The sequence below is a fragment of the Mustelus asterias genome, chromosome 6 (assembly GCF_964213995.1).
Source record: "Mustelus asterias chromosome 6, sMusAst1.hap1.1, whole genome shotgun sequence".
NCBI lineage: Eukaryota > Metazoa > Chordata > Chondrichthyes > Carcharhiniformes > Triakidae > Mustelus > Mustelus asterias.
In genome coordinates, this window is record NC_135806.1 from 108,610,198 (window position 1) to 108,626,621 (window position 16,424).

General features: G+C 40.7%; 1 protein-coding gene across 1 annotated transcript in view; it reads left to right on the forward strand.

The window, feature by feature from the left end:
* The window catches only part of tnpo1 (transportin 1), a 120,872-nt gene that overhangs the window by 31,561 nt on the left and 72,887 nt on the right, over positions 1-16,424 (forward strand). The window contains exons 4-5 of the mRNA XM_078214894.1: positions 6,140-6,289; positions 8,470-8,576. Of these exons, the coding sequence (XP_078071020.1) occupies positions 6,140-6,289; positions 8,470-8,576 (257 nt within the window). The remainder of the gene's footprint in view (positions 1-6,139; positions 6,290-8,469; positions 8,577-16,424) is intronic.

A 16,424-nucleotide genomic window follows, 5' to 3' on the forward strand; every position in this document is an offset into this window, starting at 1 on the left:
CAGCAAGCTTATGGGCACAATGTAACCTCCAAGTTGCACACCATCCTATTGGACATTGTGCTGATGATGGAATACTATATGTAGAATTGAAAGAGGACTCTTCACCAACTTGGATTGGATGATTTAAAAGGGGGACAGAAGTTGAATACAAACTTCAGCCCTACAAGTTCATGTGTTCCACTTTCCATGCTTTAAATACAAACTGCAGATTGAGGCCTGTTGTGGAAATATCTTGTCATTGCAACATTACAAATATTCTTTATTTAGAATAGCGCAACATATGTTTGGATCAGAGAATTTAATGGGGAAAAAAGAACATTACTTTTAATCTTCAGTTTTCATAATGAAAAGGAAGTTGAAGGACTTCCTTGAGTGGAAGTAAGACTCCAAAGAAAAAATTCAGACCAGAGCAATGCTCATTAAAATGAGAAGCAGTTCGTCTACTTTGCCAAAGTCACCATTCTGACATCAATTATGTGACTAATCTGAAAACTTGTCCAACTCTATATACAATGGTAAGCGGTTTCATTGATTGGACCAGGATTTGTAGCATCAGAGGATAGACTGCCATTTTTGAGATGTATGATGTAATGAAGTGCACCTTCACTCCAAGTGCTTGAATTTTAACATTCCCAGATCAAACAATATCAAAACAGCTGTGATGGGTAACTAGCAATTCAACATACCATATTACTTAACCTCTTGCTAGCAATCTACTGGAAATCCATAGGGTTAGTTCCAAAATCCAAATACTTGCTCCGATAACACATACTCCAAAAACAAGCTCCTCAACTTTTTCCCTGGAAATTCCCAATGAAGTCATGCAGAAATTTAATGCAAATCAAGTTAAAACTTAAAAGAAACTTGTTGATTTGCTACCTCGCATCCTCTGGATCATTTGTGATATGCACGATACATTGGTAAGTGGAGGGTTTTGATACTGACCTGTGTTAGGGGTGCTGGACAAGTGGAGATACTCATGGTACAGCTGTAGCATTCCAAATGAACATTTGATAACTTTCTTCATTTGTTCCTTTTTGACTGAGGATTTTAGATCACAATATGAGTCACTAATTGGAGTGTGTTTAATCTTTGTCCTGCTCCATTGTTGATCTGACTAACCCATTTTACATCTCTGGCCTTTAGTGCACCCAAGCTGCTGTCGGCTTCCCTGCCTTTTGGCTACTATCAAATGTAGGATCAAGCCTGAGATCAGGTATAATGCCTGTTCTTGTCAGCTTGGATCTCTTGCATATATCTCTCTTGCACAGACCATGGATTGGTTCCAATTTGAATTAGTTTTTGGAGCAAGCAAGGAGATGGATTAAGGGCTTCCCCTATCCACTCTTTGCATTGGCTTTCTAACTGCAAGAAAGGAACTTGACAGTGATGCTGTCTTGAATACTGGGGTGATAAATTTGTTTGAAGTGATCATGGATACTGTATCAGGTAATGTGACACAAATGTTACTTAACATTGGCTAGTTTTTAATGAAAGTTTGAGATTGATACCAAATACCAAGCATGCTGCCTATTGATCCTGTGATGGAGAAAAGGTCCCTCGATGTAGCATTTGAGGAATTTATATACCAGTGTTTTGTGACTGCAATGATTGACTGACTGCCAACAGCCACAGCCATCTTTCCTTTTTTGTTGGATAGCACTCCAGCAGTTGGAGCATTTCTCCATGATCCCATTGACCTCCATTTTGTTTTAAATTTATTTATTCATTATGGGATGTGGGTGTTACTGATTTGACCAGTAATTGTTGCCCAACCCTAATCACCTTTGACAAGGTGATGGTGAGTTGACTTCTTGAACAGTGTTCATGTGGATTGGGTGCATCCAAAGTGCAGTTAGTAAGGAAATTTCAAGATTTTGACCCAGCGACAGTGAAGGAACGGTATTATATTCAGAGTCTGAAAGCGTGTGACTTGGATAGGAACTTGCAGATCGTGGTGTTTCCATGCATCAGCTGCCCTTGTTCTTCCAGATGGCAGAAATCATGAGCTTAGAAGGGTTTGTCGAAGAAGCCTCAAGTTGTTGCAGTGCATCTTGCAGATGGGATATGCCACTTTCACTATGTCGGTGGTGGAGGGAGTGAATGTCTAAGGTATTGGATGGGCTACCAATGAAGCAGGCTGATTTGCATGGGTGGTGTTGATCTTCTCAAATGTTGTTGGAGCTGCAAATGAGAGTATTCTATCAGATGCCAAATTTGTTTCTTGTAGATGATGGGGACAGGTTTTGTAGAGTATGAAGGTGAGTTACCTGTTACAGAATTTCCATCCTCCGAACTCCCCTTGTAGCCACAATATTAAGACAGCTAGTTCAGTTTCTGGTCAATGGTAACCCCTGGGATATAGATAATGGGGGATTCTATTATGGATAATGCCATTGAATATCATGGGGAGATGGTTAGATACTCCCTTGTTGGTGATGGTCATTGCCTGGCACTTGTGTTGTGCAAATGTTATTTTCCATTTGTCAGCTCAAGTCTGAATATTGTCCAAGTCTTGCTGCATATGAACATGGACTACTTCAGTATCTGAGAAGTCACAAATGGTGCTGAACATTGTGAATCATTAATTACCTCATGGTGGAGGGAAGGTCATTGATGAAGCAGTTGAAGATGACTTGGACACTAACCTGAGGAACTCCTGCAGCAATATAATTGATCTCCAACAACCCCAACCATTTTCCTATGTGCTGAGTATGTCTTCAGCCTGTGGAGAGTTTTACCCAATTCCCATAAGTTAAAATTTTGCTAGGAATCCTTGATGCCACCTTTAGTCAAATGCTGTTGACGTCAAGGGCAGTCACTCTAACCGTGCATCTTTTTGTCCATCTTTGAAACAAGGCTGTAATGAGGCCAGGAGCTGAGTGGCTCTGGTGGAACCCAAACTTTGCATCAGTGAGAGGAAATTACTTAGTAAATGCCACTTGATCACAGCTGTCAATGATGGCTTCCATCACTTTCCTGATGATCAAGAGTAGACTGATGGGGCAGTAACTTATCAGGTTTAATTTGTCCTGCTTTTTGTGAACAGAACTTGCCTGGGCAATCTTCCATTTTGTCAGGTGGTGCCAGTGTTGTGTACTGGAAGAGCTTGGCTAGGGATGTAAATTCTGGAGGACAGGTTTTTAGTACTATTGCTGGAATGCTGTTTGGCCCCATAGCCCTCGCAATGTATAGTGTGTTTAGCTGTTTCTTAATATCACTTGAACTGGGTCGAATTTGCTGAAGACTGTAATTTGTGATGTTGGGGACCTCGGGAGGAGGCCGAGATGGATCATCATCTGGCTGAAGATGGTTGCAAATGCTTCAGCCTTGTGTTTTGCATTGATGTGCTGGGCTTTCCCCATTATTTAGGGCAGTGATGTTTCTGGAGCCTCCTCAAGTTAGTTGTTTCATTGTCCACCACCATTTAGCATTGGTGTGGCAGGACTGGGAAGCTTGGATATGATTTTGGTTCTGGGAATACTTAGCTGTCTATCGCATTCTGCTTCCACCAGTCCTGTGTTGCTTCAGTGATGCTTCTGGCTTGCCCTCCTGCACTCTTCGTTGAACCAGGCCCAGTTTGATGGTACTGGGGGACATGCCAGGCCCTGAGGTTACAAATTGTGGTTGAATACTATTCTGCTGTTACAGCTGATGGCCCACAGTGCCTCATGGATGACCAGTTTGAGTTGTTGGATCTGCTTGAAATCCATTCCATTTAGCACATTGGTAGTAGCATACAGTACAATGGAGGGTATCCTCAATATGAAGATGGGGCTTTTTCTCCAGAAGAACTCTGTGGTGCTCATTCCTGATGTGGAAATGCCGGTGTTGGGGTAAGCGCAGTAAGAAGTCTCACAACATCAGGTTAAAGTCCAACAGGTTTATTTGGCAGCACAAGCTACCATGTCGCACTATCTGTAACCCCCACGACTTGCCTGGTCTTGCAAAATCTCACTAACTTTTTGCTGGAGACAATTCACACCTATTTAATCTGTGCTTAACCCTCTCCACTCACATTATCTGTACCTGTAAAGACTTAATTTTCTGTAAACACTCGCATTCCAACCATTATCTTGTAAATTGAGTCTGTGTCTGTGGCTATGTATGCCCTGCTTGTGAACACAACTCTTCGCTCACCTGAAGAAGGAACAACACTCCGAAAGCTTGTGCTACCAAATAACCCTTTTGGACTTTACTGTGCTCGTTCCTACCAGTACTGTAATGGAGAGAGAGAGAGAGAGAGATCTGTGACAGGTAGTTAGTTGAGGACAAGGTCAAATAGGTTTTTCCCTCTTGGTTCCCTCACCATCTGTAGCATAGCAAGTCTAGCAGCTATGTATTTTAGGACTTGGTCAGTAGTAATGCTACCAAGCCACTCTTGGTGATGGATTTTGAAGCTCCCCCACCCTGAGTACATTGTACCACCTTCAGTGCTACCTCCAAGTGGTGTTCAACATGGAGGAATATTGGTTTCCTTCCCCATGTTTGACATGATTCCATCATGAGTTGTGGAGTTGATGTTGGAGACTCCCTGGGAAGCTTTTTCCATAGAATCCCTACACTGCAGAAGGAGGCCATTCAGTCCATTGAGTCTGCACTGATTCTCTGAAAGAGCATCTTATCCAGGCCTATTCCTCCACCCTATCCCTTTAACCCTGTGCATTTACCATGGCTAATCAACCTAATCTACACGTTTTTGGCACCAAGCAGCAATTTAGCATGGCCAATCCACCTAATCTGCACATCTTTGGACTGTGGAGGAAACGAGCACTCGGAGGAAACAGACATGGAGAATGTGAAAACTCCCCATAGTCACCCAAGGCTGCAATCGAACCGAGGTCCCAGGGGCTGTGAGACAACAGAACTAACCACTGTGCCACCCGACTGCATCCCATTGTGTTGCCACTTCTGTGCTGCTGGTGAGACTTCCTGGCCCAGGGATGATGATGGTCATTTGTTGGTTGTAAGAAATGATTGTTAGACAGCTCTCTTTTGGCACAAGTGCCTAGATGTTAGTAAAGAGGACTTTGTGAGATCGCCAGAGCTGGGTTGCTGTTGTCACTTCTGGTACCTGGGGAGATGCCAGTTGGTCCATCCGGTTTCATTCCTTTTAGACTTCATTGTGGTTTGATACAACTGAGTGGCGTGATAGGACATTTCATAGTTCATTTAACCACACTGCTGTGCCTGGAGTCGCATGTAGGCCCGACCAGTAAAGGATTCTGTCCTGAAGGACATTAGTGAACCAGATCTTTTTACGACAATTTATACACTCTCATTACTGAGGCTAGCTTTAAATTCCATATTTAGTAATTTAATTTAAATTCCACTCGCTTCCATGGTGAGATTTTATTCAGTGTTCCCAGAGAATTAGTGTGGGCCTTTGGATTCTAGTCAGTGACATTACCACGACCCAACTGCCTCCTCCTCGGTGTAATACTGCTATGGTGACAAGGGCATCTACTCCTACTTTCCTCCGATATTCATCTTTTGTCTTTGGGTTCAAGGCTGTGAAGAGGTTTGAAGCTATATGGTTCTCCAGAACGTAAATGTTAGCAAGCAGTTTATTAGCATGTCTGTTGAATTTTTTTGTCCACCACATAAATCATGTTTATTTGTACATGAAAACTAAACTGTATTCAAAAGTTGATTCTTTAGAAAACAAGAAATATAATGTACTTGTTTTGTGTCAGCCTTGACTTTGACAGTTTCTGAATCAAAATGTCATGGGTTCAAGCTTTACTGTAGACATTTGAGCATGTAATAAAGTCCTGACAATTCAACGAAATACTGAGGGAATGCTGCCAAATTAGAGGCCCCATTTTTAGGATGAGATGCAGAAGTAAAAGGTTGCATGGGACTATTCAAAGAGAAACAACAGTCTCCCATTGTCCTAGCCATCATTGTTTAAACAACAAAAATAAAATAAATTATTCATTACTATGCCTAAATTAGCCTACAATGCAGCTAACTACTCTTAAATCTTCTTTAACGGGAATAAGGAGCTTTGGGATCTCATGAGGATGTGAAAGGCATTATGTAATTGCAATTCCATTATTTAATGCATCTTGTTCATACCATTGCTATGGTGGCTATTTAAAAACCCAATGTGCATTTTTTTCTTGTTCTATTACAGATGAACCCACGCGATCCTTGAGTGGTCTAATTTTGAAGAACAATGTGAAAGCCCATTTACACAATTTCCCAAATGGGGTAACAGACTTCATTAAAAATGAGTGCCTGAAAAACATTGGTGATCCCTCGCCCTTAATAAGAGCTACTGTTGGTAAGTTTGTAAAGTAATATTTTGGTTTGTTGATTCTTGACACTTTAATGTATTTTTAAATGAAAAATGATTGCAAGTGACACCTTATTTTCTGTTAGGGGAGCTGCCCAACTTGAACAAAGTGTAGTAATTTGAATAGTATGTTTTAAAAACATTAGAAATTGGAGCAGCAGTAGCCTATTCGGCAATTTAAGACTGGTCATTCAGTACAATCGTGGCTGATGTACCTCAATATCATCATCTGCACTATCCTCGTGTTCCTTAATTCCTTTAATATTCAAAAGTCTATTACTTACTGTGTTGAATAAGTTCTGCAACTGTGTTTCCTTAGCTTTCCAAACTCAAATTCCAAACATCTCAACCCTTTGAAAAAATTTCTCCCCATTTGAAGTCCTAGATGACTGACCCCGTTCTCTTGAGATTGAGCCCAGTTCTTTGTTCCTCAGCTAGGCAAAACATTTTATCAGCATCTACCCATTCAAGTCCCTTAAAAATTCAATATTTCAATTAAAGGCTGAGGGGTGACCTGATAGAAGTTTACAAAATTATGAGGCGTAGATAGTTGGCGTCTTTCTCCCAGGGTAGAAATGTAAATTATTAGTGTTGTAAAGCAGAGGTTGATTTTTCCCTTTCTGAGAACTAACACCGAAACACCCATGGAGGAGTACCTCGCCTTTATAATCTGTAAAAAGTGTGTGAGAAGTGGTGCGACCTGTTCATCAGCAACTTCTAGTGGTTACATAAAAATAAATCCCTGACACACTCTCTAAAACCAACACGAACAATTTATTTATCTAACAAAGTGAGCAAATTAACTAAACTATTAAACCGAATAAATCTCTTCTATTAACTATTCCCAAATAAAACTAGATTCTAATGGTATGCTGTCCAGGTAAATACAATTCCCACTCATTAACAAAATAGAATTTAGTCATTCTGAATTACAAGAGATTTGTTCTTTGTGCAGTGAGAAGGTTTATATGATTTTGTAGGCTCTCCAATAGTTTTGTCCTTTCAGTGTTGACCTTTGGTCTCGGACAAGTGGTGTTCAATCCTTGAGGGTGTTTAACTTGCTTTGTTATCTAGCTAACTTTGATAAGTTCGCATGAAGTATAAACATAAAACCTATTTTTATATTGTTTTAGCTACTCATTCAATCCTGTGCCTACACAGAATTTCATCTTCAAGAAGAGGCAGAATTATTACACCAGATCCAATTTTACATTTTGAACTGCCAAACGATTTATTAACCAATAAGTGAATGAGCTAATGAAGGGCAGAAGTATGATTTTCCCCAAGTTTTAACTCCCCATGTGGCAGAAAGTAGAACATTTACAACTTTGTGCATAACTAATTATTCTTATTGCCTAATTATTTTTTTCCCTTCAATCAATCGCAGGAGTCATTTACCTTAATTAATACACTTCAAAAGTCCTAATTAAATACCTTCTGAAAGCATTACTCAAAGTAGTATAATAACATTTGGTATATATTAAAATTTGAGGATTACAGATCAATATATACATAAACATCGTATCAATATGAAAATCTGTGCTTTCAGAGCATTTTGTAGAAATGTTATTGTTTTGGATCCCACCTGTTCTATTACTTCAACTGAGCTGCTGCAGCTCATGGACTTTGGCTAGGAAACAAATGTTGCTGATTTTCATTTTTGTATTCAGCATTACTTATCCATAGCAACATTGCACCAAAGTTCCTTCAAGGCCATCTTACTATGATTAGTGTTAATGAAATAAACTTTCTGCTGGTGATTTCAGTGCCCCCAGATTCTCACCTTCACAGTGTTATCAATTCCTTTACCCCTCCCCCACTCTCACATTGTAAGTAATCCCCCTCACATGCCCCACACAGGTCAGCATCAGAGCATCGTCACCATAAGCACTGGAGCAATTGAAGACATTTACTACTGTTTTCAGGCAACTGGGGAAGGGCCAAAAACGGGATCTTGCCCATATCACTGACATCCCAAGAACAAATATATTTTAAGTAATGCAGTTACTTGTGGGGTTTGTCATAAATGGAAGCATGCATCCCAGATTTAGTTAATTGTATTGTAAATTTTATAAAACTTGATTGCAATTGACACCATCCTTCTCTAGCCTTTTGTGTTTCAGATGGTGGAATTTGGGACAAATGTTGCTAATCTTGTGTTGTTACAGGAATCTTGATTACAACAATAGCCTCAAAGGGTGAGCTACAAAACTGGCCAGATCTCTTGCCTAAATTGTGTGCACTTTTGGATTCAGAAGATTATAACACATGTGAAGTAAGTTTGTTTTGCAGATTTTAGTAATGTCAGAACTTAATTTGATCAGTTGCCAAGCTAATAACTGTCTGAAAGGTCCTACTTTGGGAACAGTTTGCCTCGATATTTCAATTCAAATACGATTTAACATTATCTGAAAACCAGCCTAAACAATAATGATTTGGATTTTCCTATCTTGTTGCTGCATTTTGGGAAACTCCAGAGTGATTAGGAGTGAAAAATAAGATTTTGACATTCAATTTTGCGCCCCTGTCTTTAAAAATGTCTTTAGATTTTCCACTAAAAGTGATGTCAATTTCAGTAAGTGCCCACTTTAGTCCCAATAACTGTGTATAGATTGTACTTAAATAATACTGTGATGGAAACTATCAGCTTTCCGACTTTCTCTACATTTGATCTATCTTGCTGAAAACATAATCGTGCTGCATTGCTGCTCAGTTTCTAACAAGTGAAGGTGTATTCAGAGGGGTACTTCATGGTACTGTTTAAATTGCTTCCTAATTAATTGATTTTTTTTTGGCTATTTTCATTAAAACCGTACAATATTGTTCAATATTTAAGTCATGCTTTGATGCTTTCTCTTTATTTCATCAAGACATTCAACATACATAATAGTATTCCCATTACAGTTTCCCTCATGAGAGTTCTTCAGAGGAAGGTGAGGAATGCGGAGAGGCAAGATTAATTAGACACTAACTCTGTCTGCATCTCAGGCAATGTCTACAAAAACTGTGCTTCACCAGTAAAGTTGTATTGAAGTTATGCTCATTTGTACTTGGAGCCTATCTCCATAGAAGCACAATATTGCCAGTTTCAGCAAAGGTAAATCGCAGGATAATTTAAGTTGCATCTGGGGACATTTGTAACATGAACCTTTTACCTGAACGAAGAAATGCTAAACAATTCACTTGTGCATTGGTTGCTACAGCTGGCTAGTATATTACATCCTATTGACATTGCTCATCTCTGAAACAAGGCACTTTTTTAGTGTGGCAGGATTCCCCAAATCATAAATTGTCATGGATTACTGTGGCATCATATGTTCCTCTTTTCACAATGCTGTTATCTTCCATCACAGGAAAGGATTTCCCTCAATGAATGCCCAGTTGTTTAGTCGTCATGAACACCAAAAGAATGAAAGACTTGCATAAATGCAAGTGTTTTTCATGATCACTAGACATCTCAGAAGTGCAGTCATTTGCAATGCAGGAAACATGACTTGCATAGTGCACAGCACACTCCAAAGGAATGTAAATAGTAGCTATCCAAAATCTACCATAATTCTTTGAGGCAGGTGAGCACCAGTGGTGAGTAATGATGCTCATGACATCACCAGAATCATTATCACCATGGATGAACAGGGATAAACACAGTAAGACTTTTAACAACACCAGGTTAAAGTCCAACAGGTTTATTTGGTAGCAAATGCCATTAGCTTTCGGAGCGCTGCTCCATCGTCAGATGGAGTGGAAATCCATCTGGAGCAGCGCTCCGAAAGCTAATGGCATTTGCTACCAAATAAACCTGTTGGACTTTAACCTGGTGTTGTTAAAACTCTTCCTGTGTTTACCCCAGTCCAACGCCGGCATCTCCACATCATGAACAGGGATATCCACTGCTTGCTGAAGTCCAGGTCTGAGGTGTTCAAGTTGAGTGACCCTGACCTGTACAAGAAATCCAGGTATGATCTATGAAGGACCATCAAAGATGCTAAGAGACAGTACCGGACCAAGCTGGAGTCCCAGGCTAGCCACACGGACTCCCACTGATTTATGGCAAGATCTGCAAGACATAACAGACTACAAGATGAAGGCATGGAGAATCGTCGACAACAGTGCACCCCTTCCTGATGAGCTCAACGCATTGTATGCAAATATTCTATTTGAGCAAGAGGTCAGTGAGGACGCCTTCATCCCGGAAGCCTTGGTTGAATCAGTATCCGAGGGCACCATTGCTGATGTCAGATCAGCCGCCTTGAAAGTCAATCCACAGAAAGTGTTTAGCCCGGATGGGGTACCCGGATGAACACTCGGGTCCTGTGCAGGTCAGCTGGCGGGGTTATTTGCAGATATCTTTAACCTCTCTTTACACTGATCTGAGGTCCCTACCTGCTTCAAGAAGATGACCATCATCTCGGTACCAAAGAAAAGCCAGGCCGTGTGCCTTAATGACTATCGTCCGGTGGTTCTGACATCCATCATTATGAAGTGCTTTGAAAGGTTAGTCATGTCACAGATCAAGTCTGGCCTCCCAGATTGCCTGGATCCACTACAGTTCGCCTATCGCCACAACAGGTCTAGAGCAGATGCCATCTCCCTGGCCCTACGCTCAACCCTGGAACATCTGGATAACAAAGACACTTATGTCAGACTCCTTATTGAGTACAGCTCAGCCTTCAACACCATTATTCCTACAAAACTCATCTCCAAGCTCTATGGCCTAGGGCGTGGCTCCTCCCTCGTCAATTGGATCCTAGACTTTCTAACCCACAGACTTCAATCTGTAAGGATAGGTAACGACAGCTCCTCCACGATTATCCTCAACACCGATGCCCCGCGAGGCTGTGCCCTCAGCTCCTTACTATACTCCTTATACAATTATGACTGTGGCCATTTCAAGTTTGCTGATGACGCCAGCTGTAGTGGACCGGATCACAAACAATAATGAGATGGAATACAGGGAAGAGATGAAGAATCCAGTGAAATGGTGTGATGACAATAATCTCTTCCACAATGCCAGTAAAATGAAGGAAATAGTCATCGACTACATCAATGGGGATGAAATGGAACTGGTCAAGAGCTTCAGATTTGTATCCAGATCACCAACGACCTGTGCTGATCCCTCTACGCTGATGCGATAGTTAAAGTCCACCAACACTACTTTCTTCAGAGGCTAAGGAAATTTGGCATGTCCGCTATGACTCTCTCCAATTTTTACCGATGCATGATAGAAAGCATCCTTTCCAGATGTATCACAGCTTGGTAAGGCCCCTGCTCCGACCAAGACCACAAGAAACTACAAAGGGTTGTGAGTGTAGCTCAATCCATCTCTCAAACCAGCCTCCCATCCATTGACTCCATCTACACTTCCTGCTGCCTCTGAAAAGCAGCCAGCACAATCAAGGACCCCACACACGCCGGGTATACTCTCTTCCACCACCTTCCGTCGGGAAAAAGATACAAAAGCCTGAGATTATGTACCAACTGATACAAGAACATCATCTTCCTTGCTGTCATCAGACTTTTGAATGGACTTGCTTCCTATCAAGTTGATCTTTCTTTACACCCGAGCTATGTACTCTATGAACGGTATACTTTGTATAGCATGCAAGAAACAATACTTTTCACTGTATAGCAATACATATGACAATAAATCAAATCATAGTGGCCAAAATGCATGCATAAGATACCTTGTTCAGAACAATCCAGCCAGGGTGTCCGGAACATAATGTGCAACTGCTTTTCAAATCAAACTCCTGATGCGTGTTTGAAGACAGGTGGAGAAGTTTAAATAGCAGCCAAAGGAACTGCTGCAGGAAGAGTTTGCATGGAACCTTTTGCCGGGTGTATGATATCTATAGGAAGAACAAAAATGGGGCACTTTCTTTGACTTGCCTGTGGTCATTTCTGCAGTAGTCACTTCCCTGTTTTTCATATTTCTAGACACACTAAACTATTCATATACATCAATTTGACTTGTATTCTGTATCTGTGATTTTCTAATATTTTTGCACACAACCAGAAAAGCAGAACCTATGTAAAGAATTTGTTGAGTTGCAAAAATTCTTCTGTCTTCCTACTTTCCTTTTGTCTCACTATACATTGCAGTACCTACATTTGTGTTCCCCATCAGTTCTATTATCTTTTTGTCCTCCCACAGTTGGTAGTAAGACGTAAAGTGGTTGGCTGGTGTTTTGCCACAGAGCAGTTTACCAACTTGTCTCAGGGTAGTTTGGCTTCATTGGGGACTGGTGAAAATTGTTTCCTTTGTCTGCAGCTGCCGACAAAGGTTTTTGTTGCATGTTCAGACATCTGAAAGAGCTGGCAGAAGGGCACTCTAGTCTACTGTGCTAACAGCATAGGAAATTTGACAGTGGTACTTGACAGGTTATTGGGAACATTGACAATGGTACTCGACAGGTTGTTGGGAACAACGTGTTTTGGCTGGATTCCAGACCCAACTGTTTTAAAGTCGGAAGTGGAAATCCACTTTGGCACCTAAAGTGTCTGTTGCAGCAGTGACTGTCATTTATTCTTCCATTGGGTGAGGAGGAAGGAGTGACGCTATTGATTGCTCTGGATTTAGAGGATCTACTTCTGTGCTGAACATATCCATAAATGTAGATGCAGATAATGATAACAGATGCAGTTAGTGGACGACTTCAATTGAGGCATGGTCAGCAGTAGTTTACTGTAAATATAGGGCTTTATTAATGGGGCAGAGAGTACAAAAGCAAGGAAGTTATGTTAAACTGTCTAGAATACTGGTTTGGCTTCAGCTGGAGATTTGCATCCAGTTCTGGGTACCACACTTCAGGAAAGATGTGAAGGCATTAAGTGTCAGCCTAATCACATGATTCTGGGTTTGAGCACAAAAATCAAAGCTTACACTCGGGAGTACTGGATTGTCAGAAGTGCTGTGTCTTAGATGAGACTTTAAACCAAGGCCTCATTATACTGATCAGGTGGATATAAAAGGTCCCCTGGCACTATTTTGAAGTTTAACTTTAACCTGGTGTTGTGAGACTTCTTACTGTGCTTACCCCAGTCCAACGCCAATATCTCCACATCATGACTATTTTGAAGAGCAGGAGAGTTATAACTGGTGTGCAAGCCAATATCTCTGAATCAACATCACAAAAAAAAGCAGATGATCTGGTCATTATCACATGCTGTTTGTGGGAGTATGCTGTGCAAGTTAGCTGTCTCGCTTTCTACATTACAACAGTGACCACACTTGAAAGGGCTTCCATGGGTGGATAATGATCTTCGGTGGTTGTGAAAAGAGTTTGATAAATTCAAATCTGCCTGTCTTATTAGAGAGGGTGCAGAAAAGATTCACGAGAATGGTTCCAGGGATGAGGATCTTCAGATTGAAGAAGCTGGGGCTATATTAAGAGAAGAGAAGGTTGAGAGGAGAATTGATCCAGATATTCAAAATCATGAGGGGTCTAAACGGAGTTTTTGGGGAGAAACTCCCCATTAGTGAAAGGATAGAGAACAAGAGGCCACTGATGACGGGAGGAAAAACTTTCTTTTACGCTGAGTGGTTAGGCTCTGGAAATGCTTTGCCTGAGTGTAGGTTCAATCATGACTTTCAAAAAGAAATATCCACCTAAAGAGAGAAAAATTATGGAGCCATGGAGGAGTAGCATTAGCTGAGTTGCTGTTGGAAATGATGTGTCAAAGGCCTCTGTCTAACCTTGAAATGGTAACCATTTGGTAATGGGAGTAAAAGAGTAACATGTATAAGAGAATGTGCAGTCGTTTTCCAAACTAATTAAAGTCCTCACCAATTAAATCATCCATGTTTTCATGGTCATCCAGCTGCATCAGGCAAATAATGGGATGAAGGAGTATAATATCAAGGGTAAGACTCTTAGCAGTGTAGAGGATCAGAAGGACCTTGGGGTCCGGGTCCATAGAACTCTTAAATCGGCCTAGCAGGTAGAGGAGGTGGTTAAGAAGGCGTATGGTGTGCTGGCCTTCATCAATCGAGGGATTGAGTTTAGGAGTCGGGAGATAATGATGCAGCTTTATAAGACCCTCGTCAGACCCCACTTGGAGTACTGTGCTCAGTTCTGGTCGCCTCATTACAGGAGGGATGTGGAAATGATTTGAAAGGGTGCAGAGAAGATTTACAAGGATGTTGCCTGGATTGCTTGGCATGCCTTATGAAGATAGGTTGAGGGAGCTCGGTCTTTTCTCCTTGGAGAGACGAAGGATGAGAGGTGACCTGATAGAGGTGTACAAGATGTTGAGAGGTACAGATCAGGTGGATTCTCGGAGGCTTTTTCCCAGGGCTGAAATGGCTGCTACGAGAGGACACAGGTTTAAGGTGCTGGGGAGTAGGTACAGAGGAGATGTCGGGTAAGTTTTTCACTCAGAGGGTGGTGGGTGAGTGGAATCGGCTGCCGTCAATGGTGGTGGAGGCAAACTGGATAGGGTCTTTTAAGAGACTTCTGGATGAGTGCATGGGACTTAATAGGATTGAGGGTTATAGGTAAGCCTATATATAGGCCTAGGTAGGTAGGGACATGTCCGGTGCAAGCTGTGGGCCGAAGGGCCTGTTTGTGCTGTAGTTTTTCTGTGTTCTATGTTCTATAATGCTAGTCATTGCACCAAAGTCCATTACAAAGGTGCTGGCTATTTTGGGTAGCAATGGATCAAATTGTCATATTACACACACACTTTAACTTAATAATTGTTCTGTTTAGAGATTCCACTACAGTAGAGTAATGTTGTCTTAAAAGTTATTTCTCTTATTTGTGAGCAACAGAGGCCTCAGGAGCTTTGGGTTTCTCTTGGTCACAGCTGTCCAATTAGAATTAGCACTATATAAATTCTTTGTTATTCGTGCAAGGACAGCTGTTTTCCAATTTCAGTTTGTTTAATGTAATGTTTGGATTTAATATTTTTCAGCTTTATTGGATTCAGGACATGATATTAAGCTCACTTGAGATTTGAAACATAAGTATAAACATTAGCATTTTTTTTCAAAAGTTCATGAGCAGACACAAGATCCCATTCAATTAACAATACATAAAGCAAAGGAAACCACAATTGAGCTGAAAATTGAAGCAGTGGAATGATCTAAAAATAGTGGTTCTGTTTATAAAGCTTTGATCTCTTGCTCAAACCCTCGGCGGCAACAATTATAGATGCAGTTTTACAGTCCACTGATAGTGGGCCAAATGCATTAACACCAATGCAATCACTATTACTGGCAAGAACTTAACCAGCAAAATTAAGTGCCATGTTCTACCATACTCGCATACTAATTGACTTTGTGTAATGAAAATAGAATCATAAAATGGTTACAGCACAGAGAACTGCGATTCGGTCCATCGTGTCTGTGCTGCCCCTCTGAAGGAACACTGACTGCCATTCTCTGCCAATTCCACTTTTGAAGGCTTCAATTGATCATGCCTCCACCACACTCAGGCTGTGTCAGATACAAATCCTAACCTCATGTTGCGGTTGCTGTTTTTGCCAACTACCTTAAATCTGTGCCCTTTGGTTCTTGATTGTCCATCAGTTTCTCTATCTACTCCACACATTGTCTACAAATTTCAGTTTTGTAGTAAATTATTTCTGTGTAGCATTGGGTTGTTTTCAGTAGCCATATTTCAAAGTCTATGTATAGCTAGCTGATTTCAAGCTTTTGTGCTGGCTCGGCCTCTGCAATTGCAGCCTTTTATTGTAAGTTGAAGTAAATGGATTTTGAATGAACTGAATAAACTTTCACAGCTTTCAATTTCTTACACTAAAAAAATTATGCACCCAAAAAAACAAGTGTTACTCTATAGCTACTTTAATTCCAAAAACTCTTCTGAATTAAGATTCTATTCATTAATTCCATTTGAAAAAATCCTTAAGAAATTAGTTGGAAAGTAAAGTTTGAATGTTAAAAATATCTTCAATCAGTATCAGTTCAAATCAAAAATAAATAACAAAATGGATCAGCTGTTGGGTCTTGGGTTGGTACATTTTACCTCTGCAGTTTTCGGAGTGTAATCTAATTGATGTATTCAGGTAATCACGGTACAAGCAAAATGCTAAATAGTTTGTAATTACTATGTAGTAGTTGTATTCAATTTCTGGTTTGTTTCTAGATGTACATGTAATA